At 41.1% G+C, this 13774-nt stretch overlaps 1 protein-coding gene across 1 annotated transcript in view; it reads left to right on the forward strand.

Moving 5' to 3' along the window:
• Nucleotides 1–13774, forward strand: part of CACNA1H (calcium voltage-gated channel subunit alpha1 H) — a 449793-nt gene that overhangs the window by 383436 nt on the left and 52583 nt on the right. Inside the window, 4 exon segments of the mRNA XM_029576705.1 lie at nt 8631–8733; nt 11121–11209; nt 11212–11244; nt 12102–12170. Coding sequence (XP_029432565.1) covers nt 8631–8733; nt 11121–11209; nt 11212–11244; nt 12102–12170 — 294 coding nt within the window.

Here is a 13774-nt window from a genome sequence, read left to right on the forward strand (position 1 = left end):
TTTAATAGATTCCCGCAAGCCTTCCGCTCTCTGACCTGAGCCGCTTCTTCCAGTGGAGAGGGGCAGTTTTCAAGAGTGGCATTTAGCCATGGAAATGAGTTTTAAAAATTGCCCTCTTTGTGAATAAAAATGCTCCTCAATAAACTTGAGTTAGTGCGCCACTCTCTCAGATAGAAGACATATCCATCCTTGTTTTATGATCCTGCTCATTGGGTTAGCTGGGGCTGGGAGTGGTCTGGAAAGGGCAGCAGCAGGGGAAGTAAGAGTTGAGGTAAGCCTGGTCTTCCGTTGACATCTAGTGGCTGACCAAAGCGTAGCATTGTAAGTATCTCCATACCAACTGACAATCTGCACCTGGTCACAGGGGGATCATCCCGGTATTTCACCTTTGCATGGAAGCTGAGGTGGGAAAAACATTGGAGGCCCTGAAAAATAACTCTTAAATGAAACTCAGATAGGTAGGGACAGGCAGAAAAATGAACAGCCTTGGGATTTTAAGGTCTTGGCAGCCTCTCCACTGTAACCTAAAAAAAGCTTATGTGTAATAATAGTACAATATATAAAAGTACTTTAAGGGTTCTTACCAATAGGAATAGCCTTCAGTTTGTCCCTGTGAACATAACCTAAAGGAATTGACCTTGCTGAAACATGCTGTCTTAAATTTAATATTAAATTGTCTTCTGTAGATAGCTTAGTGTGTTTAATTACTTCTTCAGTACAAGTCCCTGTGGGGAGGGCCTGGAGTGGAAAGCTATTAATCCATAGACTTTAGGGTTCTATAAGGTAGTCACAGTCCCAGGCCACAAACAACTAATTACTATTGATTTAGGTTTTCATTAGGAAAAGAAACATGTGGTTTAATTAACTTTTTTAAAGTCTTATTTTAGATATCAGTAATGAAATCCATTCAGTGCCAGGAAATAGTTTTACACGTGTTATCTCCAGATACCTGGATAACTCTGTTGAGTCACATGGGACTCATTAATATCTCTGGCTAACAGGCCATGCAATGCTCCATTCCTCTTGGTGAGTGACCCAAGTTTTCAGTGCATCGTCCACCGTGTCATGGATGCAAGACTGTAATGTGTCTTTTATTGCATGCACGCAAAGCAACAAGACTCTTACAAAGGAGGTAGGTGGGGATAGATATGGCATATGTATAGGTAAATATATATACAGCATGCATTTGTGGAGACCCCCTGGTCTCCCACTAGTTGGCCCTAGATCCCTGCCCTGGTAGGTAATAGCAAAGTGGACAGCCCGTTTCCCACAGCACCTCCCCCTGAGGATGCCTGCAATGGTTCAATCCTTATGCAGAAGTGGAGGGTCGGAGCTTTGGATAGTTTGCTCAGTTGAGTTTGGGTTTTGCTCCTGTCCTGGTTTTGGATTGGGAGATTGCTCTTTTTCCAGCACACCCCTTGCCGGGTTGGAACTATCCCTTCCTGAGAGTATAGAGGACTGTAGTAAGAAGTTTTTCACAAGAGTTGTGGTTGCGCCTGGGTGAATCCTCTTCCTCTTGCTGAGGCAGGACCGGAGGGAGAAGACCTGGTGATTCCTTTTCATCCAGGGAGAGGACTACAGTGACTCCTCACCCAGTGGTGAAGGGTTGGATTTTGTGAAAGTTGTGTTTTTAGTGAGGAGGTTTCTGTATCAACTGTGTGGCTGGGCTGTAAAAGTCTTGCTGCTGTCCAGAAAAGGACCTTTTCCCCTAACAGGTCAGATTCAGAAGAGAAAAGTTCAATATCGAATTGGATGCTCTCCATCCTAGGGGACACTGAAAACAAGCTGGGGCCATCTGGGACTCTTTGGACTGCAGGTACGAGATTTCGGGACCCCCCCCCCCCCCCCCCCAGTAGATTCCCCTTCCCAGCTGAGACACTCTCATGGGAGACTTTGTCAAATGCCTTCTGAAAATCCAATTACACTACTTCTATCGGCTCACCTTTATCCATATGTTATTAACCCCTTCAAAAAAATGTAGCAGATTGTGAAGCAGGACTTCCCTTAGGTAAATCCATGCTGTCTGTGACCCATTAAACCATGCCTTTCTATATGCTCTGTGATTTTGATCTTTAGAACACGTTCCACGATTTTTCCCAGCACTGAACTCAGGCTAACTGGTCTGTAGTTTACTGGATCACCCCTGGAGCCCTTTTTAAATATCAGGGTTATATTGGCCACCCTCCAGTCTTCAGGTACAATGGACAATTTTAATGATAGGTTACAAATATATTAGTAATAGATCTAATTTTTTAGTTCTTTCAGAAACCTGGGGGGTATACCATCTGGTCCAGGCAATTTGCTGCTCTTCAGGTTTTCAGTCTGGCCTACTCCAGATTCACCATAATTTGGTTCAGTTCATTTGACTCATCACTCTTGAAAACTGTCTGCGGAATGGGTATCTCCCCAACATCTTCATTAATAAATACTGAAGCAAAGAATTAATTTATTCTTTCTGCGATGGCCTTATCATCCTTAAGTGCCCCTTTAACTCCTAGATCATCTAATGGTCCAACCGACTCCCTCGCAGGCTTCCTGCTTCAGATATATTTTTAAAAGATTTTATAATTAGTTTTTTCCTCTATGGCCAGTTTCTTTTCAAATTCTCTCTTAACCTGTTTTACATTTAACTTCCTATTTTTCTTATTTTCTTCAGATAGATCCTTCTTCCAAATTTTTAAGAAGTTTTTTTGTCTAAAATAGCCTCTTTCACTTTGCCTTTTAACAAAGCTGGCAGTCATTTAGCCTTCCTTCCATCTTTCTTAATGCATGGAATATATCTGAACTGCACTTCTAAGATGTATTTTTAAACATTGTCTGCTTCTGTTGTATGCTCTTAACCTTTGTAGCTGCTCCTTTCAGGTTTTTTTTCTATCATCCTCATTTTATCAAAGTCTCCCTTTTGAAAGTTTACTTCTTGTGCCCCTTCCAGTCATTAATTCAAATGTGGTCACACTTTGATCACTATTGCCAATTGACCCTACCACCTCTCTCACCAAATCCTGTGTTCCACTAAGAATTAAAGCTAAATTAGCTCCCTCTCTTGTTGGTTCCTGGCTCAATTGCTCCATGAAGCAGTCATTTATTCCATCCAGGAACTTTACGTCTCTAGCATGTCCTGATGTTACTTTTGAGTTTTCTATTGCTTGTAGTATTTTATATGTTGTATTGTTTTATTTGATAATTCATGTTTTATTCCAATTTTTACTAATCCAATTTTATATTGTTGGTAGTATTTTATGGGATGCACTTGTCTTATCTGTTACTATGTTATGAATTTTAATATTGTACATCTTTTAGTCCATGGGATATAAGCAATTTATACATTTTAAATAAAGATAAAGACTCCCAGTCAATTGAAATCGCCCATTATTACCGCACTGCCAAATTGGTTAGCTTCCCTTTTTTTCTCTTAGAATTTCATCGTCCGTCTTTATCATTTTGGCCAGATGAATGGTAGTATATTCTTGTTGCTATACTCTACCTCAACACACATGGAACTTCTACCCATACTGATTCTACTGTGCATTTAGTTTCTTGAAGGATCTTTATCCTGTTGGACTGTATGCCTTCCTGAACATAAAGTGCCACCCTGCCCCCAAGTTGATCCACCCTATCATTGCAGTATAATTTGTACCCTGATATAGCACTGTCCCATTGGTTTTCCTCCTTCCACCAAGTCTCTGAGATTCCAGTTATGTCTCCCTCTTCATTCAGTGTTTATTTATTTATTTATTTAGCGTTTTTCTATACCGGCATTCATGATTAGAAACCACATCATGCCGGTTTACATAAAACAAGGGGTGAGAACAAGAAACGAAAAACAAGTGCAAGGAGAACAAAAGTTACATTACAACAGGGTCTTAAAACTGGGAAGAGAAATTAGAATAAGAGAGACGACCGGAAGAGATTAAAATATTTACATTATTTACATTATGATATGAAATCTGTTGTATAGTTTGCTGTCTCTTGTAAAATTACTATCATTTAGATCGGGTCTGGGAAGGCTTGTTTAAATAGCCAAGTCTTAAGCCTTTTTCTAAAAGACGGTAGGCATGGTTCTTGTCTCAGCTCCGGAGGGATAGAGTTCCATAATGAAGGGCCGGCTGTGGAAAAGGCTCGGTCTCTGAAAGTTAGGTAGTGAGTGGTTTTGGTTTGGGGGACATGGAGTGATCCTTTGTAGGCTTCTCTGATGGGCCTGGTGGAAGTGTGTTGTCTGAGAGGAATTTGTAAATCGAGCGTTGTTTGGTGATGTATGGCCTTGTGGATAATAGTGATGGATTTGTGGATGATTCTGAAGTGTATAGGCAACCAGTGCAGGTTCTTGAGAATGGGTGAGATGTGATCTCTTCTCCTGGTGTTGGTCAGAATTCTCGCAGCTGTGTTCTGGAGCATCTGAAGGGGTTTGATGGAAGCAGAAGGAAGACCAAGTAAGATAGAGTTGCAGTAGTCTATCTTAGAAAAGATAACTGCTTGAAGTACCGTTCTGAAGTCTCTAACGTGCAGGAGCGGTTTGATTCTTTTAAGTACTTGGAGTTTGTAGAATCCATCTTTAGTAGTTTGTTTGATGAACGATTTTAAGTTGAGATGGTTGTCGATAATTATTCCTAAGTCCCTTGTTTGGGTGGTAGGTGGGTTGGTTGGAAGACTCAGAAGTGGGTTACTATTGTCAGGTGAGATGATCAGAAGTTCCGTCTTAGCCGAATTTAATATCAAGTTTAAATTCGATAAGAGGAGATTGATTTCTTTTAGACAGAGTTCCCAGAATTCAAGAGTTTTGGCAATGGTTTCATTGATAGGGATCAGGATCTGCACGTCGTCCGCGTATAGGAAGTGGATTAGTTTCAGGCGGGTTAGTAGTTGACAGAGCGGAAGGAGGTAAATATTAAAGAGTGTGGGTGAGAGGGAGGAGCCCTGAGGAACTCCTAAAGATGAGGAATGTCGGGAAGATTCCTTGTTGTGGATCTTTACCTTATATCCTCTGTTGCTGAGGAATGAGTTGAACCATGATAGGGCAGTTCCTGATATTCCTATGTTCGACAGTTGGTTGAGGAGGGTCGAATGGTTGACAGTATCAAACGCAGCCGAAAGGTCTAGAAGGATTAGTAAGAAGGATTGGCCTTTGTCTAGTCCCATGATGATGTTGTCAGTCAGGGATATGAGTAGAGTTTCCGTGCTTGATGCTTTACGGAATCCATATTGAGAGGGGTAAAGTATTTTGTGGTCTTCAATGTAGTTGGAGAGTTGAGTATTGACCAGCTTTTCCATTATCTTGGCAATAAAAGGAAGGTTTGAAATTGGGCGAAAGTTGTTGGGGTCTTTATGGTCAAGATTGGGTTTCTTTAAGAGTGGTTTTAGAGAAGCTAGTTTAAGTTCTTCTGGGAAAATTCCCTGGGATAATGAGCAGTTTATGATATCTGCCAGGGTTTTGGAGATTGTTTCCGGTATAAGAAGGAGGAGCTTTGTAGGTAAGTGATCGAAGGGGTGGGAGGAGGGTTTCATTTTCTTAAGTAACAGAAGGATGTCAGAGGCTGTGATGGGTTCGAAAGATTCCAAGGAGGTTCCTTTGTTTAGTATCTGTAGGTCAGCGGTGATAGGATTGTTACTAGGGGTCAATCGCTTTAGTAGGTTAGATATTTTATCTTGGAAGAAAGTAGCTAATTCCTCGGCTTTGGATTGAGCTAGGTCTATGGGTATATCTGGAGTGTTGATGTGAGTCAGGTTGGATACGTAAGCGAAAAGAGCTTTGCATCAAATACAAGGTCATGTATTTTGCTCGCATAGTAATCCCTTTTTGATTTTAGTGTGGAGTTCTTGTAGTGATGTAAAGCGAGTTTGTAAGCGGCTAAGGTGCTGGGGCTTGGGGCCTTGCGCCATTTGTTTTCTTTGTGTCTAAGGCTCTGCTTAAGCGTATGGAGGTTGTTTGAGAACCATGGTTGTCTTTTTGTTGAGTTTGTGTTTAGTTTTTTTGCTGAAAGAGGACATAGTTTGTTTGCTACTGTCTCGGTGATGTTGTTCCAGGATAGGATGGCTGAGTTAGGGTCAGAGAGGTTAAGATGGGGAAGCTCTGAGGTGAGCTGGTTGTTGAGGTCGTTAGAAGAACAGGATTTTCTGTAGAGAAATGAGGATTTCGGTGGGGGATTTTTTCTGAATTGTGTCAGGGAGAAAGTAGCGGTGATTAGTGAGTGATCTGACCATGGGACCGGAGTGCAAGAAGGAGGGGAAGTGTATTTGATTCCTGCATTCACGAAAATGAGGTCCAGGGTGTGGCCGGCTTTATGGGTAGGCTTGTTGACAATCTGATTAAAGCCCATAGCTGAGAGGGCCATGAGTAGAGCCTCGCAATTGGTGGTAAGAGTAGGGTTGTCCACATGTAAATTGAAATCTCCTAAAACAATAGTCGGGGAGTCTAAATTCAAGTGTGTTGTTATGATTTCTATCAAAGGGGAGGCATCTGAGTCCAGGAGACCCGGAGGGGCGTAGATGAGTAGGACTTGGAGATCGGCTGTTTTGAAAAGTCCTACTTCAAGTTTAGAATCTGACTTGACTGGAAGCTGGGTGAATTTCAGCTCTTTTTTAGCTGCCAAAAGGATGCCCCCTCCCCTTTTTTTGAGACGGGGAAGGGAGAAGAAGTCGTAGAGATCGGTGGGGAGTTGGTTTATTATTGCTATGTCTGTTGGTTTGAGCCAGGTTTCTGTTATGGTACATATGTCTGGGTTGGAGTCCAAGAGATAGTCATTGAGGATCAGGGATTTTTTGGTGAGAGATTGAGCGTTGAATAGCGTAAGGGAAAATAGTGTTAGACCTAATAGTTGTGTGAGAGGAGAAATCATAATAGGGATGAGGGCTGTGTAGTTGCGAGATCTTTGTGTAGTTGAGAGTCAGAGTGTTATACACTCTGACTCTCCTATCTTACTTCTTAGTTTTCTGGCATTTGCATACGGACATTTCAAAGTGTGTTTTTTGTTTGTATTAACATCCTGCTTTTCAATTGTCAGGGAAAATTTGGAATCTTTTAACTTAGTTGGTTATTTAGTTATAGGCACATGGACTACTTTTCTAATTCTGTGGCTTCCGAGAGCATTAGAAAGTGTTTCTTAGCCAGGAAGAACAGTGGGCTACCTCGGAAGCTGGTGTAGCTGTGGTATGTGGTTATGATGAACTCTTTAGCACTTGTCTCAAGTTTCGTAAAATGAACATCGTTAACTCAGAAGCTTCCTAGAACACTTGACAATAATAACCATTCATCACAACCATCAGAAATTTAAAGAATCTGCCTGAGAAACTGTAAGGGAATTAGCTACAAAGGTCCACTTTAAATCTGAGCAACATGGCTGTCTGCTTGCAATTTGTCAAATAATTAGCACTAGAGACCATAAGCACTTTTTTCCCCTACAGCCAGCAAGATTTCCTCATCATCGCTTTCCCCAGGTTCTATACTTCTACTCGACTCTGCATCCATTCTCTTGCTGCAGGTCTCATGTGACATTTACTGTTTTGCTTTTATGTTTTTGTTTTTATTTATACTGCTCAATGAGACTTGTTAGCTAATATGTTTACATTACAATGTTAATTTTGATCTAGTTTACCCTTTTCCAAGTTCCACAACCTTGTTCTATGTAATGCCTCTAGGCAAACATTTATGTTCAGTTTCAATGTAAACCGATGTGATCTGTATTTCATACAGGAACACCGGTATAAAAAAATCTAAAAATAAAAAATAAATAAATAAAATAGAGATGGATGAACCCAAATCCACTGAAATCCAAATCTGGACCATGATCATCCTAATCTGAGTCAAACCTGGACAGGCTGCAAATAAATATAAACCATCTACAATCTGATTCAGAGGAGCATGAACTTTTCATGGCTCAGATGTGGTCTTGAGGATCCAGTTTGAGTACAGATGCTCAAAATGTTTGAAGATCCACACCAATCCCACCATTGAAATGTAGAAAATATCAATGCTAGTGGGTTCAGATGCATCCAGGCACTGTGGCATGTTCTACAAGCAGTCATGGTATGAGGCTCCAAGAGGGCAGACAGCAGCAAAATCAGGAAATAGTTCTTCATGGAAAGGGTTCTGGAGGCATAGAATGGACTCCCTGGTAAGATGGCAGAGGCCAAAACAATGACAAAATTGTAGAAATCTTGGGAGAAGCATAGAGGATTCCTGGTTATGAAGAAGGGAGAGGAAGGTCAGAGATCAACTGGGGTCTGTGGTATTGCAGCAGGAATGGACTTGGGGAGACTCGATGGACTTTGAAGTCCTTCTCTGCCATCATAGGCTCTGTTTCCATAAATGAAGCTGCTTATCCATTACAATGAGCAAAGGCTAATATTGGTTTTATAATGAAGTTTATAGCATGCACAATGAAACACTTAAATCATATACTAAGAAGTCTTATACACACTAAATATAAACATTTCCTAGCAGGAAAGGTCTGTTAGATGCTGAAATATTTATACCATGCTACTAATGGAAATTCATATATTACGCATAAACCTATTCAGGCATGGATGCAATGTAAATCTAATACATAGAGACAAAGAGCAGCATTCAGGGGCTATGGGACACTTACAAAAAATGTATTTTTCTTTTTTTTCTGCATGTCTTTCTCCCTCACTAGAGTTACTGCTACAGGATCCGTAAAATGCTGGAGCCGTACAAGCCAGAATGGTGCAAGGCACATGAAGACTGGTCTCTCTACTTGTTTTCCCCCCAGAATAGGTAGGAACAGAGTAAATGAGTTGGTTGAAATTCCTGGGCTGTGGGAGAAGGGGGAGACAGACATTTGGTAGAGGTGCAGAACATGAAGTTTATCTTCTTTCCTACTACCCGTACTGCTTATCATTTCTATAGTGCTACATATAAAAGACAATCCCCACCCCATAGAGCTTACAATCTAGTCCAAACAAACATGTAGGACAAACATGTAGAACTCACAATTCATTGTGGTTAAAAGCAAAAAAAGCTCTGATCAGGGAAATCAGGGGTTAAAATTTCAGCAGACTCAGAAAGATGGCTTTTTAGACAGGATTCGAATAAGGCCGAAGAGGGAGCGTGACACTCCAACTCAGGAAGTCGATTAAGCATTGAGTGCAGCACGGAGTCAGGAACTAGCATGGGTAGAGAGGAGTGACTTGCCTGGAGTTCACAGGGAGGGGTGTAGGAAGGAGAGTGGGGAGCGGCAGGTGAGTAAAAGAAACTGGGTTATGGCCCCATGCAGTAAGAAAGCAGAGGGAGCTAATACAATTTGCCCAAGTCTCATGGTGAGTTTGGATTAGTGCCTAATTTAGATCCCTGGAATCCAGACTCCTAATCCCTTAGCACAGTGCTTGTCAGCTCCTCCCCATTTACCATCATCATCATCACTCAAACTTTCCTGCTCTGCATTCATGGAGGAGTTCTACCAACAAGCATTTTATTGCTGTTAAATTTAAAGTTAACAACTAGAAAGAGGAAATCTACAACTTGCAGCATTGTGTCCAAGAAAGACATAGCTATTGCCACCATAGTGTAAGATACGGAAGACATTTCTGTGGAACATCACTAATCAATGGGAATCCAGATCCTACACTCATACTCTTAATAGTCGTTGCGGTTTCAAAACTTGTTTTTTATGTTTGTTTTGTATTTATTTCAAATTAAATCAAAATGTGGGTTTATAATGGCTAGTTCGTCCCTACCTGGAGAAAGAAAAGGTTTACAATCACTCTTTACCATTTGCAACTCTTGGTTTGTGGGATTATCAAAAATTATTCACTATAAATTGCAGGAAGGCCAAAAGGTGGCAGCATGAGGATGGTATTCGGTTGTACAGGGATAGACTATGATACACCCCCTATTCAAAGAACTGCATTGGCTTCCATTCAGCTTACAAGTTCATTCTAAAATGTAAACATTAGCATTGAGAGCTCCTTGAGGTCTAGGCACTCAGCATCTGAAACATTCTTTAGTTTGATACCAACCAAGCCAAGTTTTAAGATCTAGTGTGTAAAGAAATGCACTCAGAATCTGAAGACAAGCTTGTGCAGTAATGGCTCCTCAATAATGGTCCTTGTTTTGTTTATTGTTTTTGCTGTATCCTAGGTTTTATTTTGTTATCTTTTTGATAAAATCAGATTAAGGCTGTTTGGGATGATTTGGTTCAGAACCTAAAGAGGTCTCTTTCAGGTTTGGAATTTAGTTAAACTCCAAATCTGTCAGTTCAGGTTTACTGCTGCGTTTAGTCGTAGGACATTAGTAGTGTATCTGAATCTATTTGGGGCATATTTTCTTTATGGGTTTGAAAATGATGACATGTTATGTTGTAATTTATGGTGGTGAGTGATGTGCTTTATATTTCTAAGGGTACATATTTTACCAAGTTCTATTATATAATGTATTTTCAACTTGTTACCTGCTTTGAGCTGTTTTATAAAAAAAATCTGGGTACAATTGATAAATAAAATCAAGAGATTTGCTTTGGCACCATTTATTCCTAAAAAGACACTCATTCTAGTGTTGGCCATAGATGCAACCAGGCTTTTATTTAAAAACCTAAGTAGATCAATGGTCCATCAAGGCCAGCATCCTGTCTCCCACGGTGACTAGTCCAGGTCTCTTGGAAGTATCCAGCAGATCCTAATGGGAAGACTTAGTCCATGTTGAGATTCCTAAATCTTTCTGGATAATAATTGTTGAAGGAGTTGTCCTCTATAACATTTGTCCAACCCTTTAGTTACTCAGCTATACTATTAGCCTTACTTATCGGACCTCGTGGCTGAAACTCATCAGTAATTTGAAATCTGTACTGCACAGAGTGACCACATTGTTCCAGGTCAGCAGTAACATTCAGATCCATTATTCATATGAGACGCCAGAATGTTTTGTGAGTTAATTTTTTTTTTTGTTTTTTAGAAAACTGTACCAGCTTACCCTGTTCATGTTTCCTGTTAGTTCTGTTACAGACACAGAATGGGAGAAACCTAGTAATCAGGACTGTATAATGCTTTGCCCCATGTAGAGGTTATGCGTAGGCAGGGTTGTTGTCCTCATGAGATCTCAAGGTAAATTCTTTTTACTGAATCCGTCTGACTGTTGAATGCCACCTTCCTCTGTCTCCCTCTTTCCCAGGTCCGGGCCATGTGCCAGAAGGTTATTGCACACAAGATGTTTGACCACGTGGTTCTTGTCTTTATCTTCCTGAACTGCATCACCATCGCCCCTGGAGAGGACCCGATATCGACTCAAGCAGCACAGTGAGCTGAATCACACACACACAGTTCCTTCCTCTAACCCTGTTCCCTGTACAGTAATGAAAGGCACAGACAGTCCTGTCAGGACACTGGCACACAGACAGAAGGTGACAGCAGATAAAGATGATGAGGCCTATCCAGTTTACTTCCTTTTGCTATGACATAGAGCGCATCGCTGGCCTTCACCTCTCTGTCTCTGCAATGAAGGATCCTCTTTGCTTACCCCATGCCTTTTTTGAATTTCTAGTGCACACAAAACTCTGGCTTCAAGCTAAGTGCACATTAGGAAATGAAGTGCCAGTGCAGTGTTCACATGAGGGACCCAACCACTGCGGGCTCATGGGACTCCATGCAACTACATTTAATGTCACCAAGTAGAACCATGAGAGGCCAACCTTTTATTCAGAAAAGTGCAAAAAACTATTCACATCTGTGCTAGGAGAAAATTGAAAGAAGCCTCAGGAATAAGGTCAACAGAGGAATAACAGAGCCAAAAAACATAGACAGGTCACTAGTTTACTGCTTCTTTAACTAATTCTATACATTCAGAGGTCTACGCTACTTCTTTCTTCCATGTGATCTTCCCTCGGTATTAGGACCCTACCTAAATCATGAGATGAACTTCAAATAGCTGCAGATGAGAAGAAAGTAAGATAGACAATCTCGTAGAAAGGTACTTGGGAGGTTTTATAGCCTAGGAATAAAACCAGGATTATTTTCCTGCAGTTGTCTGTCTTATCTGCTGCTATGGGACCTTCATGTTGCAGCTGAGGCAGGGCCCTATGATTAGCTGACTGCCTCTTCCATTTGTGGGGCTGGAGTCTGAGATTTCAATCACTTGTTCTCTATGTCTTTAACAGGAAAGAATATTTCTGAGTGTCTCCAATTATATCTTCACTGCCATTTTTTGTTGCTGAGATGACGGTAAGGTAAATTGTTATTCTTGACTTTTTTTTCCCAGTAATAAGATGCTGTGATATTTATGAAGTTCAGCATCAGGGCAGGTGTGTAGTATAAGCCAATGAGTCTCAACCTGTAAATCAGGGCTCAGGAGACTTGCTGGAAGGTCATGAGCTGAATGAAGGCTGCTGACAAAATCAGAAGTACAATCAAGATGGTCACAGTTGTGCATTCGTGTTTTCTAAACTTGGAGGTTAACTTTCAAACAAATGCACGTGGTGGCAAACTTTAAACATCTAAGTCAACTGGTCCTTGAATTTATAAGAGAAGTTAGAAGCTTAGATGGTTGAGTGGTGATCATATATATTGTATTTTATTTTTTGTAATGTTTAATAATGTAATATTTTATTTTTCAATGTTATGCTTTTATTTTTTTTTCTATTTTTGTGGGGGGTTTTTTATTTTGTTATTGTTATGTTTTTACGATTGATTATGCATGTTGTTTTGTTACCCGCTGAAAACTTAGGATTGTGTAGGCTATAAATCTGTTAAATTGTACATGGCCATGAGTAGATCTACACTAGGTATTTTAAAACCCATGCATATGATATGTACATGTTTTATAAAATACGCGTCATCAAATGATATTTGTAAATCTCTACCCCGCAACATACGCGCACATGAAGGCTTATGTATGAGTACATGAAATGTATTGATACCATGTATATCAATGCATTGAACACACATACTTTTCCTACCAATTTAAAAAATATATGCTTGTATATTTCACGTAAAGTAGGACTTACCCACTTAAGTTGGCCCATTTTAAAACATACATGCATAAATAAATTAACCAGTTTGCCAATTAGTCCACCAGTTCACCCAGTCCTTCTCTGGGTCATCAAGACCCTCCTGGTTCTTCAGCCTGAACTCCCCCCAGTTCACCCAGCCCTCCCACCCAGTCAGTGCTACACAATAAGCACAATCAACATCATTTGTGCCAGATAATTAGCAGTGTAAAAATATGCGAGTAAGTTAGCAAATATACTTGTGTGTTTTTTAAAATAGCAACTGAAGTGCGTAAGTATTGGTCCTGCCTTGGAACGCCTCTAGACCACCCTTCTTCATATGTATATATGTGCGCATGAAAGTGAAAATGTGCTCGTAGTTTGATTTTATTAAAATACAGAATACATGAGTATATGCTCATTTTTACATGCTTAGGGCCAGATTTTTAAAACTATGCCCGATTTTATAACATGCGCGCGCAGCGGCAAGCATGTTATAAAATCCAGGGTCAGCGCGCGCAAGGGGGTGCATAATTGTACAACTTGCACACGCTGAGCTGCGCAGCCTTCCCCCCCCCCCCCCCCCCCACATTCCCCTCCCTTCCCCTACCCCGCCCCCCCAGCCCTACCTAAAACCTCCCCCTTACCTTTAATTTTTAAGTTGCGCTTGCCGGCAACGGCCGGCCTGCAGTCCCGGGCAGAGCGGCAAATGGCCGCTGTGCCTGAAAGCTCCGGCCCCGCACACGCCCCGCCCCCAGACCGCCCACTCCACGCCCCCTTTCAAGTCCCGGGACATACGCGCGTCCCGGGGCTTGCGCGCGTAGCCGAGCCTATGCAAAATAGGC

Source organism: Rhinatrema bivittatum, chromosome 14, assembly GCF_901001135.1.
Source record: "Rhinatrema bivittatum chromosome 14, aRhiBiv1.1, whole genome shotgun sequence".
Taxonomy (NCBI): Eukaryota; Metazoa; Chordata; class Amphibia; order Gymnophiona; family Rhinatrematidae; genus Rhinatrema; species Rhinatrema bivittatum.